At 39.4% G+C, this 18,696-nt stretch overlaps 2 protein-coding genes and 1 long non-coding RNA gene across 4 annotated transcripts; 2 read left to right on the top strand and 1 right to left on the bottom strand.

Annotated features, from left to right (window-relative positions):
- The first annotated feature begins 177 nt into the window (after nt 1-177).
- On the top strand, nt 178-6,085 carry LOC144075316 (WD repeat-containing protein 82-like). Of its 2 annotated transcripts, XM_077602204.1 has the most exons (10): nt 178-226; nt 336-518; nt 1,056-1,156; nt 2,285-2,351; nt 2,481-2,580; nt 3,433-3,549; nt 3,632-3,787; nt 3,875-3,944; nt 4,034-4,176; nt 5,581-6,085. In XM_077602204.1, exons 2-10 carry the CDS (start codon nt 358-360, stop codon nt 5,611-5,613), a joined length of 948 nt encoding a protein of 315 aa, XP_077458330.1. In that variant the 5' UTR covers nt 178-226; nt 336-357; the 3' UTR covers nt 5,614-6,085. The 2 variants fall into 2 exon arrangements, with proteins under 2 accessions (XP_077458330.1, XP_077458329.1); XM_077602203.1 differs by lacking the exon at nt 178-226 and having other exon boundaries at nt 241-518; nt 5,581-6,084.
- On the bottom strand, nt 3,282-18,685 carry LOC144075317 (uncharacterized). Its single transcript, XR_013300532.1, has 3 exons — nt 18,083-18,685; nt 8,161-8,387; nt 3,282-3,767 (listed from the first exon to the last, which is right to left on the bottom strand). It is a non-coding gene; the product is annotated as an uncharacterized LOC144075317 (long non-coding RNA).
- Nucleotides 8,133-14,951, top strand: twf2b (twinfilin actin-binding protein 2b). Its single transcript, XM_077602202.1, has 12 exons — nt 8,133-8,304; nt 8,379-8,482; nt 10,286-10,363; nt 10,439-10,617; nt 11,224-11,319; nt 11,395-11,499; nt 11,579-11,593; nt 11,692-11,727; nt 12,689-12,808; nt 12,880-13,030; nt 13,745-13,866; nt 14,635-14,951. Exons 2-12 carry the CDS (start codon nt 8,458-8,460, stop codon nt 14,800-14,802), a joined length of 1,095 nt encoding a protein of 364 aa, XP_077458328.1. The 5' UTR covers nt 8,133-8,304; nt 8,379-8,457; the 3' UTR covers nt 14,803-14,951.
- Nucleotides 18,686-18,696: the final 11 nt, after the last annotated feature.

Raw genomic sequence — 18,696 nt, 5'->3', positions numbered from 1 at the left:
TGCTTTATTTTTCTGTTTCGGTTTTTAATGTTTCTTTGTTTCAGAAAACGATAACTTCCGGTATTACTACGCCGTGTTTTTTGTGTGTGCTCGTTTTGTTTTACCGTCATAGCCGCCTTTTTTTCTTATGTATTAAAATCACCATGCGGCTGGCAAGCCCCGCCTCCTTGCCCAATCGCTTCATACAAATCAAACTAACTTCGTCTTCAACATCTTTCCCACCGCGGTCAGTCTTTATATTTTAACAGCATCTTAAATATGCGATGTGTAACTGTGCATTGATCTGATGGGGAAAATGCAATTTATGTTCATGCTTTGCCTTTTTTTTAATCAAGTTAGTGGAGTCGCTTTGCAAACATGAAAATCACAGACAGCGTGCTCCGGAGTTTCAGGGTTGCAAGAACATACCGCGAAAATTCGGATAAAGTAAATTGTTTGGAATACAGTCCGAATGGTGAAAACGCAATTTCAAGCAGCGACGACGACCGCATTGTTGTCTACGATATCACCCGAGGAAAGTGAGTGCATATTGGAATGTCTTATACATTATCAATTGTTGTAGTTTTGTATGTTTGTTGTAGTTTTGTGTGTTTGTTGCAATTACCTTGCGCCATCACTAAAATAGTCAAACATTTTATCTCATCTCATCTCATTTTCTGAACCGCTTTATCCTCATTAGGGTCGCGGGGGGTGCTGGAGCCTATCCCAGCTGACTTCGGGCCAGAGGCGGGGGACACCCTGAATCGGTGGCGAGGAGACGGACAGCCATTCACGCCCACACGCAATTTAGAGTGTCCAATCAGCCTACCATGCATGTCTTTGAAATGTGGGAGGCAACCGGAGAACCCGGAGGAAACCCATGCAGGACCTGAATTTGAACCCAAGACCCTAGAGCTGTGATGCCGACGTGATAACCGCTCACCCCACCGGGCCGCCCTCAAACATTTGATTTCGATGTTAAATCTTGGAAAAGTTACGCAGCTATTTTCACTGATGGTGCTTGCATGAAGTGGCCCATTTTGGCAGTGTTTAACTTTGCAATCATTCCCTCACAGACCCATTGACACACTTTACAGCAAGAAGTATGGAGCAGACCTGATCCGTTACACGCATGGGGATTCTCACAAAGTCATCTACAGTTCCAATAAACTGGATGGTAAATAACTCTGTTGAAATGAGGCTGTCGAATTTTGCTTGAATTTTGTTCATTGAGCATCATGATGTTACTTGAACTCAAATCACTAGTGATTAGTATACCGAAACCAATTGTTCCTATAGAAATATTCATTCATTCTTAACAAATAGATTCCAAAACATCATTTTTTTTCATTCCGCTTAATGTTGTGTTGAAGCCTTAGACCAGGGAATAGAGTGTGAATTTTCACCCCCGTTCCCTGCCACTCCCATACATGTTGATAGAGTCTAATGCGAGGTATATCTCATCTCTCATCTCATTGTCTAAACCGCTTTATCCTCACTAGGGTCGTGGGGGGTGCTGGAGCCCATCCCAGATGGCTTGGGCCAGAGGCGGGGGACACCCTGAATTGGTGGCCAGCCAATACTATAATTAGTTTATATGGCATCTACCAACATCATTACCCAAAACAATGCTTACTTATTACAATAAAGAAATTGAAGAATGCTTTGAATATCTTTTAGTACAATTGGAAAGCAAACCGTATTTGCAGAGGCTAAAGTAATGAAACTGCACTATTAGCCTATTAGTATTTTTTTTCAAGAGACTTGAATAAACTTGAACTCTCCAAAATTTAACTTGTGTGCAATTGTCGTGAACTGATGTCATTGGAGTACAAACAAAATTTAAATTACTTAGTTTGAAAGCCTTTAAAAGATTTTCTTTGGCATCACCATTTGTAAAAGGTTCACACTGTCAAAAATGACTCAAATCTCATGTTTGCCAATTAATGGCTCAAATCTTTTCTTTTAAATTGTGGCTATTATAAATCAAGGTACTAATGTACAGTAATCCCTCGATTATCGCATCTTCACTTATCGCGAAATCACTACTTTGCGATCCCCCCCCCACTATTAATTATTAAAATATTTGTTATTTTTATTTAAGTTCATAAAAATGTGAAAATCCACACTGAAACTCGTAAGCGGAAGCCACTTTTGCTACTAGAACTCAGCACTGAAGAGAGAAATAATTATAATAAAGTTATAATAGGGGTGACCCTACTTCGCGATTTTTCGATTATCGCGGTCTACATTAACCGCAATAGCGAGGGATTACTGTATATTGTTTCTTTTTTTAAATTTGCAGATACAATTCGTTATCTGTCACTGACCGACTACAAGTACATCAGATATTTTCCAGGTCACACTGCAAGGTGAGTAAAGCCATCGTATATTTCCGAGAAGCGAAATATTACCATGTAGATTTTATTCAGACTTGTGTTTTTGTTTCAGTTTGTCATTTTAAGTTGTGCTGTGATTTTTCTGCTTTTGTAAATGCTCAGAGTTACGGCTCTCTCTATGTCACCTGTGGAGGATATGTTCATCTCTTGTTCACTGGATAAGACCATTCGCATTTGGGATCTACGCACTGAAAATGTACAGGTGAGTCAGATGAAAGTTATCGTAAAAGCCATGAGATAAGATGGACAACATTCATTCATTTTCTGAACTGCTTATCCTCACAAGGGTCACGGAGGGACGGGGTTGGGCTTGATTGAGCCTATCCCCGCCACCCTGACTCACACTCATACCTAGGGGTAATTTAAAGTGTTTAACCAGGCTTTGGAATGTGGGAGGAAACCGGAGTACCTGGAGAAAACCCACAAAGCCCGGGGAGAACATGCAAATTCCACCCACTGAGGACCGACCTGGGATCGAACCCTCGACTCCAGAACTGTGAGGCCGACATGCTAACCACTCATCCGCCGGGATCCGAGATGGACAATATTCAAATTTAAATGAGCATTGTAGGCTAAGGTTGAACACCCGAAATTTCCCCTATGTATCAGAGTGTGAGCGTGAATGTTTGTCCGTCTCCTTGTGCCCCTTGATTGGCTGGCTATCGATTGAGTGTGTCTGCTTTGTGGCGCCCAAAGTTAGCTGGGATATGCTCCAGGACCCCCTGCGACCCCTGTGAGGATAAGCGGTTCGGAAAATGAATGAACGAATAAACGGCGTCATCCAGAAATCGGAATCCCCAAAACACATTCTAGTGAAATAGAAATGAGTGATGTCGTTTACGTGTCTGACACACAATTGTAGCCAAGTCCTCTTCCAAAATCCGACAACAGGAATTTTGTAAAAAATTCTCTTGCTTAAAATCAGCTTGGAATTGGCTGCTGCTCACCTGACACCAATGCGAACAGATGCAATATATAACCAATGGATTTCATTTCTAAAGCAAACCTCTACAGAACCTTCCTTTGTAACCCAATCCCATTTTTTGTGTTCTAGGGTTTAACTGAACCCCTTGACAGACCCATTTGTTCCTTTGACCCAGATGGACTCATCTTCGCGGTAGGAGTGAATTCACAGTTCATTAAACTGTATGACGTCCGCGCATTTGCTAAGGTACAACCCACACCAGTTCGATGTTCATGATCTGAGAAGTAAAAATACATAACTATCTCTTATGACTTAATTTTGTCAAAAGGGTCCATTTAATTCCTTTGAATTAAGGATGAATCGCTCGTGTGACTGGACCGGGCTGAAGTTCAGTAACGATGGCAAGCAGATTCTCATCTCGACCAACGGAGGAATGATCTGCATCCTCAACGCCTTCACTGGAGCTGTGATGCACAAGTTTTCTGTAAGACCCTTTCACATCTGCTACAAACCTATTGAACATTTGGAATGGCTGTCTTCTATTTTCACTTTTCTTGTTGCTCATTTAAAGGGCTACAACAACAGTAAAGGCTTAAAGCTTGAAGCGTGTTTCACCCCCGACTCCCAATTCGTCATGATAGGTCAACGCTGAGCTTTATATTTTGACTTCTCTCTACCAATGTAATATGCTGTAAAAATGATGTTAACCCAACTTCCGGTCCCCCCGTAGGCTCAGAGGATGGGCGAGTCCACGTTTGGAGCACAGAGAACAAGATGAAGGTTGCCGTGTTAGATGGGAAACATCCTGGTCCCATCAGCGCCTTGCAGTTTAACCCCAGATACATGACGTTTGCCACTGCCTGCTCCAGCATGGTGAGATTATTTGTGTTTAGAATATTTTCTAAGACCCAAGCAGCATAAAAAACAAAGAATCGAGTACTACAATTTTCCTTAAATTTCTGAATAAAACCTGTTACAGTAATCCCTCGATTATCGCGTCTTCACTTATCACGAATTCACTACTTAGATTTTTTTCCACTATTATTTAAAAAAAAGAGAGATATGTATGTGCGTGCGTGCATGCATATATATATGTGTGGGTGTATATATGTGTATATATAGGTATATATATATATATATATATATATATATATATATATATATATATATATATATATATATATGTATATATATGTATATGTGTGTGTGTGTATATATAGATGTATATCTATATATACACACACACATATATACATGTATACCTATATATATATATATATATATATACACACACACACATATATATATGCATGCACGCATGCACGCACGCACACACATATCTCTCTTTTTTTTAAATAATAGTGGAAAAAAATCTAAGTAGTGAATTCGTGATAAGTGAAGACGCGATAATCGAGGGATTACTGTAACAGGTTTTATTCAGAAATTTAAGGAAAATTGTAGTACTCGATTCTTTGTTTTTTGTGCGTACCACTGCACAATGACGCCAATAGTCAAAATCCCATGATTGCCTATCCATATATTTCGGTATATATGGTATATTTAGAAAAATACACACAAATATATATATATATACACACACACACATATATATATATATATATATATATATATATATATATATATATATATATATATATATATATATGCATATATATATATATACATATATATATATATATATATGCATGCATAGATATATATACACACACATGTATATCTATATATACACACATATATATATACATGTATACCTATATATATACACATATATACACACACACATATATATATATATATATATATGCATGCATATATATATATATATACACACATGTATATATGTGTGTGTGTGTATATATATATATATATATATATATATATATATATATATATGCATGCATATATATATATGTGTGTGTGTATATATATATATATATATATATATATATATATATATATATATATATATATATATATATATATATATATATATATGCATGCATATATATATATATGTGTGTGTGTATATATATATATATATATATATATATATATGTGTGTGTATTTTTCTAAATATACCATATATACCGAAATATATGGATAGGCAATCATGGGATTTTGACTATTGGCGTCATTGTGCAGTGGTACGCGTCGACTATTCAGTCAACCCCGAGCATGTTTGTATAACAGAGTATAAATGATTATATATGAAAATTACCTTCGCTCTAATACCTTCTTTTTTTGTCCTATCCACAGACATTTTGGCTCCCGAGTATTGAAGACTTCTGAGGACTATAATTTTTACAAAATATGTATTTCACATGTAATGGTTGTTGACAATTTGCTGACATCAGTCATTTTCATTCTTCTTTTTAACCTCTGTCTGATATCAGGTAAAGTTTTATTGCATTTGTATTTTTAAAGTATTTTTTTACAACTCAAATCATCATGATGTGATTTGTTTTTAAATATATTTTATTTTTCTACTGTGCTCATAATTGTTAAAAACAATAAATGTTTTTTTTACTTTGTGATAATCATATGTGCATTGTTGAGATTAAGATTGTTCTGAAACATGAAATTATCTTACTAATGGTTTTAATTAAAGACTAAATTAGTGAGTCAAAAAATACTATTCTACTTTGATCTGCTTTTACAGAGGCCACTCAACGACTTGTCTACCAAGAAATGACCAAATTACGTTTTTATAAACAACAGTATACAATTTTCAAAACATGTCCATCTTTTATTATTTATTCTTTTTAAAATTGCTAAACACAAGTCTAACATATCTCAAAGCCTAACTTTTTTCTCAGTGTGAGTGTGCACAATACCAGAGGTGGGAGGCTCTTCATATAAAAAATGTATGAATGCTTGGGTTATGTACTCACCAGTCAATGAATAATACACGATCCTGTCACAGGTAACCTCGCTACGACAGACATTTGTGTGTGTGTGTGAGGGGAGGAGGGTGCGTACACGTGCGTGAGTTAGCACATTGAATTTACTTATTAATTGCTTCCTGGATAGTTATGATATACTAGTTTGATTTTAGTTATGATTTGGGAATGTCACTGTCAATGAGGACGGAGGGTGTTAAGTAACCCTTTTGTTGTATTTGATGTATTTATTGTACAGTTTGTTATACAACCAAATTTTAAGGGAAGATGTCTCTCAAATAAGAACGGCTGCGAAAGGTTTTGATCCAACGGGAACCAAAAATGTTTTGGCTCTTTAGCATAGTACCCCTGGTACTAGAATAGAAGTTAAACCAGAATGTGGGCTGTGTTGTAGGAAGTTGTAAATACATGTTACTAATAGTAGGAAATGTTTATGTATTTTATCTATTAGGACAACGTTTATCCTTATACTTTTAGATATTCAGTGCGTTAAGTGATTTTGTCAACCATTTTTCTTAGGTTCACGCATCTCTACATTTTTTACCCACAAATATCTGTCCTTGAGTATCTTGCTACATGAAAATATCAGCGACACAAAGACATTACAGTCACTAACTAACACGGAGGCTTGCTCGCTCAAGGCATGCAAAAAAAAAAGTTACCATGTCTAGAGAGACTAAATGCACATTGTATTGATGCAAATTGGGTCATGTGATGATATCTAAATACCCCACGAACAGAAAAGGCCTGTTATGAAAAAAGACATTCCAACTTTTAGATATTCAAGCCAGAGGGACCTCATGCCGGGCGAGGTCGGTCCACCTATGTGGAGTTTGCAAATTCTCCCCGGGTGGGTTTTCTCTGGGTACTCCGGTTACCTCCCACGTTCCAAAGACATGCACAGTAGGCTGATTGGACATTCTAAATTGCCCCTAGACATGAATGTGAGCGTGAACGGTTGTTTGTCTCCTTGTGCCCTGCGATTGACTGGCCACCAATTCAGGGTGTCCCCCGCCTCTGGCCTGAAGTCAGCTGGGATAGGCTCCAGCACCCCCCATGAACCTAGTGAGGATAAAGTAGTTCAGAAAATGAGATGAGAGAGAGGATATTGCCATGTGATACACTTCACTTGGATGTTTTGTCCTCTGAGGCAAAGAGAAAAAGGGCCACCAGCCATTGACGTCAAGTTTAAAAGCCGGCGTCCATGATACAGTATTGGAACGTGTGGGTGCCTCGTCACTTGGGTAACTTGAAAAACTGGGAAAATTATATGCATCATATTTCCAGGGATGTCATGCTTATTTCAGCTGAACAATGCCATACCACATTCCAGCTTATCCTCACAAGCGTCGCTGGGGGTGCTGCAGCCCATCCCAATCAACTACCAGGCGGGGGACACCTTGAATCGGTGGCCAGCCAATCACAAGGCAGGTCTGGGGAGATCATGCTAACTCAGTGAGGACCAACCTGGGATCGAACCTTCAATCTCAGAACTGTGAAGCCAACACGCTAACCATTCATCCACCGGACCACCACATTCAATTTAATATAGGTTAAAAATGGTTTGGAAACCCGTGTTCTGCTCTTTTTCTACATTTTCCCAAATTTCTCAACTTCTGTTCGGTCAATGTATGTAAGAAACCAAAACTCACTTTCTATGGATTTAATTTCCTTTTAGTAGCTTCATAACGCTACAATAAAAGAACACCACAGCCCCAAGATCCTAGGTCAAGGCAGCAATGTTGCAATGGTCATATTCTTGAAATACTCTCAATAATTTGAAGTACTTTCAATTATTTATGTCTTTGTGCACGTTGTTGTGTGGTGTCACATTTCCGTGAGTTGGAATTTGAGATGCTACTACTGCTGATGATTATGAAATTATAAAGGAGTGATAAATGATACCAAGTGACACAAGAACAACACCTGGTCTCACCTGCGAGTTGCCAAGTCGGCGGGCTCTTGGGGCAGCATTGGTCAGTGATCCGCAGAGGTTTTTAGATCAGTGGTCAGACTTCCATATCCACTGTCAGCTCCAATATTACTCATCCGCCAACCAGTTCCGCAGATTGCATTTCAGGTGTGAAGAATCTCCAGCGTCCCCCACGAGAGTGCTTGTGCGTGTGGGTCTGACAGTCTGCTATCATTGGACAGGGAGACTTCCTGCTAAGTCAGAAGAGAAAGGACAGACAAAAGCATCAGGAGTTGCTCTTTTCATGAAACTGGCTGAAACATGTCACACCAAACTGGAATTAACGGTATTTTTGCATTTTTTTCTCTCCATTTCAGCTTCAACCTCAGTTTATTTTAACTCACACACTTCTATTTGAGCCCTACCATTGCATGGAATTTAATCTCACTTGTAGTTTATTTTGCATGTATACTTTAGGTTCTGTTTTCTTCTAAAGGTCTTTGTATGTGTATGTGTATATATATATATATATATATATATATATATATATATATATATATATATATATATCTTTAAGTATTACGCTTGCTTAGGTGACTTCCAACCTGCTCTGGATGTAATGAAGTATTGCAGTATTATAAATGTCAGATAATTACTGTATTTTCATCATTTTAAGTGCTTTGCATTTACAGTATAATGAAATGATATTATGGGATTGATAACAAGAGCACATAGTTGGCCTGAGGCACATTTCTCTCACCTTTCTCACCTGATCATACATCATTAATAAGATCGCTGTGTTTGGTAACCATGGTGATATGTAACACATTTCCACATTCTACTTTTCAGCACCAATTATATGGGGTTGGCATTTCTGATCCAAATGGTGCATTGTGCCTATTTGAAATGTGTTTTTCTTTATAGCTAGAACTCTCCGTTTTAGATGCTTTGCCATACAACTCCAAGCTGGATCGGGTGTTCTTACTTTTAGGTCTCAGGTTCTTGTGGTGTCAGCATCTTAGTAGACTAAGTAGACTCTTTTACCATTTTTTAAAATTACTTTCTTTTTTAATGGTGGGTCTACTACAACTACTGTTACTGTCCCACTTTTTTTTTTACATTTGTTAACTTATTTATTCAAAAAGTTCACTGACAATATGTGAAATATTAACCAGCCGCTACGTTAAAATTGAGTGCTTTGGCCACATTGAAAATCATTACTGAAGAATACTTTAAAAACAGATTCTTAAAATTCTGCAAAGAAATCAAATTCTAATCATGAAAATGATGTAACTTTGTGAGGGATAAAACAAGAATACAAGTACAATTGTGTTCTTAGCTTTTATATTTATATTATGTACTGTAATCACCTCTTCTCCTATCTTTGACGACTGTGCAGTCATTTTTCTTTCATTGATTTTAAACTACAGAGAATGTCTGAGACAATTGTGTCGATGGTTGTCTATAATTTCTATATTCACGCATTACACTGAAAAACTGAATTCTACTAATATTGCATCTTTTTTTTCTGACAAGATTAATACTTTTGTCGTAATATGTAATAACCATTTTCCTTTCAGTCTTGCCTTGAAACATGCTGACAGGCAGAATTGCATGGAATTTCTTTACCTGTTTGTGATATGAAAGTTGTTTTTTGTTTCTACACATTAATTTCATAATTGCATTCCTGAACTCGATAAAATATAAAACAAATTAGTAAAACAGTGGTTTATAATATTTGCTCTTTATTACAAATCAGATTGAGCTATACTTGAATTCATTGGCATAAATCTGATCGAGCCCGGACAAAAACCCACTACAGTTTTTGAGTGGTCCCAAAAAAATAATGAACAAACAAATGTTCTTAATAAATAAAAAAAGAGAAAGAGAATTAGTACTGTATATAGTAAAATAAAGCTATTAAACAAAATTACTGCAAAGTTTACAAAACACAATCAAGCTGAAAGACAAACACGAAAGGCAAGATGTATATACTATATATTGGAAATGTGTTTTTCAACTAAAGGTTTTCATATAAAGTGAGTATTTTTCACTCCATTGTAGTGGTAGACCGTTTCCAGGTTTGCTCGAAACTCAAGTCTGCTAAAAAATTTACACATTTGATCTATTTTATGTCTGGCCACTTTAGCATCATCAGAGCTTAAAGATTTCCTGGTCCAAGCAAGGGGCGGTGCTATCAGAATATTGAAAATCGTCATCCAAAATGGTAAAGACACAATCTTTTATGTGGAGGGAGTTCAAAGGTATTTGGTGACGATCTATTTTGGGGGGGTTTTCACAGAAGAGTTGGTGCTAGAGTCGTGCGGACAGCCAGCACAAAGCTGGGACAAGGACTACGACCACTTCCTGTTACCTCTGCTCATGCCACAGCAGCCGTGCTACATCCTCTACCGGTTGGACTCCCAGAATGCACTGGGATATGAGTGGATTTTCATCGCCTGGTCCCCTGACCAGTCACCAGTATGTCCCGATGATGAACCATTGTAAACCCCCTGACCCTTGTGAGGATAAGCGGTTCAGAACATGAATGAATGCATACAAAATATCCCGGATAATGGGAAATGAGGGTTGCTGGCAGGGCTTTTATCTCTTAAAAGACTAAAAAAATATAAACACATAACTTGATTATTGTCCTAATCTATAATCCTTATAAAGCATGATTTATGGGTGTGTGAGTGTGTGTATGTTAAGATTCTCTCGCTACATTTGTCCAAACCGTGAAACGTAGAGAGTTGAATTTTTTTATGGTGGCCAGAAACGGCTGTCGGATGCTAATAGATGAGTGATTGAATTTGTGAACTCAATCTTTTATTTGTTAAACACGCATTTTTCAAAAGAGATTTTTTTTAATAGCGCAACAATTGTTTTTTGGCTTGTTTAAAAGTAAAATCAAGTTGCGCGATTTAAAAACTGTTCAATTTCCACAAATTCTGACTTCAAACAGTGATATTCGACTTACACGGAAATTTGAGGTTACCCCACCAGCGTCGCAACGGATCTCGTTCGTAACTCAAAGACTCCCTGAAAGGGCATGATAGGAATGCTACAGTATTTTTTACTGTGCAGGTTAGACAGAAGATGGTGTATGCTGCCACTCGCGCCACATTGAAAAAAGAGTTCGGTGGAGGTTACATCAAAGACGAGCTCTTTGGCACAGTTGAGGTTAGTGGGGGCAGAGGGCACCTGGTGTCAACCCTGAAATGGACGTTCTTCATCGACTATTGTCTACATCGGCAGGATGACGTGTGCTTCCAGGGGTACCTCCGTCATATGACCTCCTGCTCTTCTCCAGCGCCTCTCACAGCAGCTGAACAAGAACTACAACGGATTCGAGTCACAGAGGTGAAGTCGGGGAGAAAATGATCTGATTTTGAGGTGGAATTGTAAGGCAACTTACTTACCATGTTTCTTTCCTCTGCAGGACAAGGTTGTATGGGTAAGTTGCTTGTACAACTGCTTTATTTCCTTACTTATTTTTTTATTTATGAGGGAAGTAATAATGAGCTGTACAAACTTTACTATTCTTTCCCACAGGATGAGCGTAGACGAATTGGGATTCCACGTGCAAGAGTATGTAACAACATTTACAAATTTTTTCCTATAAAAAATCCTATTAAATTTTGTATTTGATTAAGGGAGGAGAACCCAAGTGAAATTAAAAATATTTGAAAAGTCAATATTTATTAATTCATTTTCCGTACTACTTATCCTCACAGGGGTGATGGGGGTGCTGGAGCCTATCCCAGCCAACTATGGGTACCAGACAACCTGAATTAGTGGCCAGCCAATTACAGGGGGGAAAAAGTACCAAATTGATTAAATCATAATACTAAATGAATCTGTGTTAGTGTTTAGTATACAAATATGAAAATATCAACATGGTTATTATACATTTGCTCACCTTTCCTCCATAGTCATCCATTGTATTGTATTTGCGGTCTTGTCGCTTTTGTAATAATCTTTCTACCAATCATTGATACTATTTTTTGATCAAATTAAGCCTCAGTAATTATCCTCACTAGGGTCGCGGGGGGTGCTGGAGCCTATCCCAGCTGATTTCGGGCTTACACCCATACCTAGGAACAACTTAGTGTCCAATCAGTTTACCATGCATGTTTTTGGAATGTGGGAGGAAACCGGAGTACCCGGAGAAAACCCACATAGGCCAAGGAAAAAGTCCACACAGGTGGACTGACCTGGATTTGAACCCAGGACCCCAGAGCTGTGAGGCCAACGCGCTAACCACTCATACGCCGGGCCGCCATTACAATAGTTAATACTAATCAAATTTAATAGTTTGTCAATGGCATTTGTCATTGTGTTAGCATTATGCTAGTTTCATTATGCTTGAGCAAATGTGTTTTGCAATTAAATAAGGAATATTTCTGTTTCATGCCTAATTTTTTCAGTAAACTGACAATGAACAGCTTAATTGTTCACTAAATACTAAACTTTTCTCTAGTTTCGTCTTTCTTGATCTCACCACTGCTTTATACTGTAGACACTTTTTATGTGGGGTCTCGTGGGTTAGGTTCCAGTGGAGTTCGGTATCGACAAAAAAGTATCTCGGGGTCTCGCGTTCCCCTTACAAGAAGAGGCCAAGCAGGCACTGGAGCAGTTGAAGCGGAAACATATCAACTACATCCAACTGGTGAGCTTTAGTTGAAGCGTTTGGTCAAATTATGCGGCCACCGTAAATAGCCTGCCTGTTTTGGATTGCAGAGGTTGGATGTGGAGAAAGAGACCATCGAGCTTGTACACACCAAGCCAACAGAGACCCATGAGCTCCCATTTAGGATCCCCACAGATTCCCCAAGATACCACTTTTTCATCTTCAAGCACTCCCACCAGGGCCGCATTCAGGAGTCTTTAGGTCAGTAATACTGTACAATTTACAGATGTATCCATTTTTATACACCGATCCATCCTAACATTTGCATAAGAAATGAACAAAAGTTCTTAAGAGTTACTACCTACACTAAACCTACCAAACCTCTCTCCCTCAACTAACCTACGTGCACAGTTAATGAGCCCTAAAACCAAAAAAATGGAGCTCTTATAATTCATTCATTCATTAATTTATCCATTCATTTTCTGAACCGCTTTATCCTCACTAGGGTCACGGGGGTGCTGGAGCCTATTCCAGCTGACTCCAGGCTAGAGGCGGGGGACACCCTGAATTGGTGGCCAGCCAATCGCAGGGCACAAGGAGACAGACAACCATTCACGCACACACTCATACCTAGGGGCAATTTAGAGTGTCCAATCAGCCAACCATGCATGTTTTGGGAATGTGGGAGGACCAGAGTACCTGGAGAAAACCCACGCAGGCCCGGGGAGAACATGCAAACTCCACACAGGTGGACCGACCTGGATTTGCTATGACACAACTCCACCAGCTATTCTCTGTCGATTCTCCCACTATAAATTAGTGCAATTTGACACCAATGTAAACTGCAACCACTTTCATAAAAGTAAATGGAAATTGATACTTTGGCGATTGTGCTATCAGTACCGTGCCGGTGTTATTGCAAATAAGCATTCTTAACAACACGTAATGTAGGCTGTGATATGTTATCACTTTCAGTGTTCATATATTCAATGCCTGGGTACACCTGCAGCATAAAGGAGCGGATGTTGTACTCCAGCTGCAAAAACAGGCTCCTCGAAGAAGTGGAGAAAGATTACCAGCTGGAAGTGACCAAAAAGGTACAGAGCTTACAAAACAATAAATCCCCGTATGTAAATCTGGAGTAGAAATCTGACTGGTCAAAGACGAAAGTAACGCCAGCTAGTGTTACTGATTACTTCAGAGTCTCATCTCCTCATTTTCTGAAACGCTTGATCCTCACTTGGGTCGCGGGGGGTGCTGGAGCCAATCCCAGCTAACTTCAGGCCAAAGGCGGGGGACACCCTGAATTGGTGGCCAGTCAATCCCAGGGCACAAGGAGACAAACAACCATTCACACTCACACTCATACCTAGGGGCAATTTAGAGTGTCCAATCAGTCTACCATGCATGCCTTTGGAATGTGGGAGGAAACCGGAGTACCCTGAAAAAACCCACGCAGGCCCGACAAGATGCAAATGCCACACAATTTTACTTTTAACAATTGCTCGCGGCACACCTGACCATTGCTCACAGCACAGTGGTTGGGAAACACTGATACAGATGACTGTGCTGAAAAAAGTATACCATTCTTAAAAAAAACACTTAATATTCATTAGATCAGTATTATTTTTACCGAATAATTTTTACTCTCTTTTGTACTTAATTTAACTTAATTTTCATAACTACTTTTACGTTTCTTGAGTAATATTTTTTAAGTAAATGCGACTACTTACTTTTTTTGCCACTCATATTTTTCATTAAATTCCTAATTTTATCACCGAAGGGAATTCGACGGTGACAAATCTTTTCTAAATATATCAAAAAGTAAAAAATAAAAATAGCAGTGTTCTTTGACCCGTGTGCAGATGGAGATAGATAGCGGTGACAGCCTGACAGAGGACTTCTTGTACGAGGAAGTCCACCCGATGGAGCACACCTTGAAGCAAGCATTTGCCAAGCCCCGTGGACCAGGTGGCAAGAGGGGCAACAAACGTCTTATCAAGGGTGCCGGAGATAACGGCGAGGAAGTTTAGACAAGCGCAAATATTCAGTTGACAATTCACTAGAAAGAGCAAAATTATCGATTGAGTTAAACTCTTTAGATCATTCCTGCTTAATTTTGTCTACAGTATGAGAGTCCTATTTAAAAACTTGGATATAGAACAATAGCAAAGCAAAGCAATACACTAAATCTATTATACTATTTTACATTTATCGACCAAAAAAGTCAAAATGCATGCAAAATTTGACAGATTAGAGAGAGAAATGGTTGGGTGACTGACAGGCCATTGTGGAGCCTGGCTTATGTTACCATGACGATCGTGGGTTCTTGGCACTACAGTGGCTAATCACAAAAAGTGAGTTCCTGAAAATGCAGTAATTTTACTCATGGATGCAGAATTTCATAAACTAAAGAGTTGTATGTCAGCGTGCCGGATAGTTAGTGAAAATAGTATGTAATGACCTTGAATGCCTTCATTTGAAAATATTTCAATTTAGATTTGTTTGAAACTGGAATTGAAACCCCAATTGGACATATTGAAACAAAGCAAAACTCTAAACCTTTTCCAGGAACTATTTCCATTTAAAAAAAAAACGCCAACAGGCAAAATACTTTTTTTTGGTTCACTTTTTCAACAAAAACACTGGGCGGCTGTAAGATAGATGCCTTCCGATCTTTATCACTTAATAATTATAGATAAACTATTGTCGGGGAATGGTTTTTTGACAAATTTGATGGTGATGAATTACATATCCCAATATATCCCATAATCAAATTGTCAGGGTTAAACAAAGTACACGATTGTCTTAGTCAAAGTAACAAGAATGTTCTTTCCAATAAAATATGCTTCTTTCCCACAGTGAATGTGTATACTTGTGGTTATATATACATAATATATGTCCTCCATTACGTAAATTCTATAAATCATACCACCACCAGCGGAAATCGAGCTCACGCCTGCACCCGCACCGATGTCAGGCGAGTGAACCAGTACGCCATGAGGCGGACCAGTATACACATGAAAACAATATTTCTTAGAAAACTATCATTAATTCATTCATTTTCCAAACCGCTCACCCTCACAAGGGCAGCAGAGGGTGCTGGAGCCTATCCCAGCTAACTACGGGCACCAGGTGGATGACACCATGAATTGGTGGCCAGCCAATGACGGGGCACAAGGAGACAGACATACCTAGGGACGAATTATAAAACTCCACTCAGTGAAGCCTGACAGGGATCGAAACCAAGATATCAGGACGACGCACTAACCACTCAAACACCAGGCATATCATTTGAAAAAAAATATACACTAATCCCTCGAATATTGCGGTAAATGTAGACCAGACATGGCCGGAATAAAGGAAAAACCATGAAGTAGGATCACCCCACTGCCACAATACATGTTTTCGCACCTATACAGAAATACAAGTGCACAAGTACAATTATCAAAAAGTAATCGTAGGTGAAGCAAAGCGTTCTTCATTGCAAGCAAATATTTAATAATGTAAAACTGATAACCCTAACAGTATATTTATTAAATATTACAGCTACAAGCAGGGCGGCCCGGTGGTGCATGTGGTTAGTGCGTTGGCCTCACAGCTCTGGGGTCCTGGGTTCAAATCCAGGTCATGTCCATCTGTGTGGAGTTTGCATGTTCTCCCGGGCCTGCGTGGGTTTTCTCCGGGTACTCCGGTTTCCTCCCACATTCCAAAGGCATGCATGGTAGGCTGATTGGACACTCTAAATTTCCCTTAGGTATGGGTGTGAGTGTGCATGGTTGTCCGTCTCCTTGTGCCCTGCGGTCGGCTGTCCACCAATTCAGGGTGTCCCCCACCTCTGGCCCAGAAAAAGCTGGGATTGGCTCCAGCACCCCCCGAGACCCTAATGAGCCTAAAGCAGTTCAGAAAATGAGATGAAATGAGCTATAAGCATATCAAATGATGATAAAGTATTCATATCTAAATATAATGTATATATTATAAAATGTAAATACTGTACACAGTGAAAATAGTTCCTCTTTGCTTGATGTATATGTCTTCTTGTGGCCATGTCTGATCTACATCATCTGCGATATTCGAGGGATTACTGTACTCTCCTGACTCAGCGTGGGATGGAAAATTGTAAGGTAACAAAAAAAACTTTTAAAAAAACACCATTGTCACTTATAAACGAATCAGTCAAAACATAGGCTTTGCTCTTGTTTTTTAAAGCACAAGGATGGTCGAACTTGTTGATTCAGGCTGGCTTTTCAATGAAGCCAGCCAGGAGCATCCCCACACATGATGAGCATCAGGCGATCCGTGTGCACATTCGGTTCATTTTTTAATAAGAATGTCATCGCTGGATCGTAGTCACAGTCAACATACGCTTCGTTATATTTCCTCGACTTAACTTTCGGGAGATGTCTTCTTATCCCTGTTAAATATTTTTTCATCTTGTCTGCTACACTTTGTGTCTACACTTCATACTCAAACTCCATACTGTGTGCAAAGCGCACATGCTCAGTGCAAACAAAACTCCTACCCCACTCTCCCAATGAGAGCGCCACTGCCCCCTAATGTAATGGAAGTGTAATTGCACTTTATTCTAGGACAGTAAAAAACATCTAACTAAAAAAATAAAAAAAGCATGTTCCCCGAGGTCAAACGCGCCCCCCTTGACGGAGCCTCGAGCCCCCTCCCCCCACCACCCCAAGGGGCCACGCCCCACTATTTGAAAAGCACTGTGTAAGTAATCATGCATTAGGTTTTCCTCTATGCTTTGCATATAATAATGCAACTTTATATAAAACAATTAAGAGTAATAATTAGAAATGGATTTAATTCATTCACTGCCAGTTTGTATAGTATTCACAGCATGTGTTGTGGTAGTTAGTAAAAGAATTCAGAACCCACGGATGTTGATAGACATCCTATCCATTTTCAACATCTATACCCGTCAATGGCAATCGATTAAAAAAACACATTTTTTTGCCAAAATCGAAAATGTGTGTCGATCCAATCACAAACGGGGGAGTTGTTTCCCTGTGACCCACTTTTGGTTCCCGACCCACTAAGTGAGAAACCCATTGGTTGTTCCCATTCTTGCTTTTAGTTCATTAGCAGTCAATCAAAACATTCTGTACATAAATTGCTTGAGTTGCGTGCTTCTCAATACACATCCCAGAGACGCCAAAACCAGTTATTAAAACAATTTAAAAGATGAAATCCAACACTAGCGAGGGGGCAAGCTGCCTATTACGACTTCCGTCACCCTCAGCCCTAATCGCCATTTTGGATTCGAACTCGAGTTGGCTTAGTTTGCCGTGTTACCTTTGCGCAGCCAGGCTAGAGGCTTTCATTTATCACTCTGAGCACTGGGTGGTGCTGAAAGAGTCTTTGCGGGGGACGTCGGCTTCCACGGGCCACCATTCCCTGCATCTACTTTTTTTTATTATCGTGCCATCGTTCTCCCGTCGGTTGACTTGCTGCTTAATTAAAGCACTTGGACACCTGGTGGTGATAGCTGCAAGCGAGCTAGCTTTTGCGCGCTAGCTTTCGCCTGCTAGCATTCGCCTGCTAGCCTTTGCGAGCTAGCCGCGTCGGTGCACCGGCTTTTTTAACAGGAAGTATCACAAGTCCCCCCGTTTTTCAGGTCCTCGTTAATTCAGTGAGTGTATCGGAGCAACTGGTTTACCAACCGGTGAGTAAAAAAAGACACACATCGGGAAAAAAAGGCATGAGCAGCTTTGTCGAAGGGGATGCGGTAATGCTAAAAGTGCTAACCGGATCGAGAAGAGCTAACATGGAGGCTAACGTTAGCCACGGATGGACGGTGGCGCACAAAGCGGGCAAATAAACATGTCTCTTGCTTCCTAGACGCGATCAGTTTGTTCAAAGCAATAGACGACACGTGACGTAAAGCGATTAGAGGCACACTGATTTGG

Source organism: Stigmatopora argus, chromosome 6 (genome assembly GCF_051989625.1).
Source record: "Stigmatopora argus isolate UIUO_Sarg chromosome 6, RoL_Sarg_1.0, whole genome shotgun sequence".
In the NCBI taxonomy this organism is placed as follows: Eukaryota; Metazoa; Chordata; class Actinopteri; order Syngnathiformes; family Syngnathidae; genus Stigmatopora; species Stigmatopora argus.
Note: the sequence above shows the minus strand (reverse complement) of the source record. Positions and strands in the feature narration are given on the sequence as shown.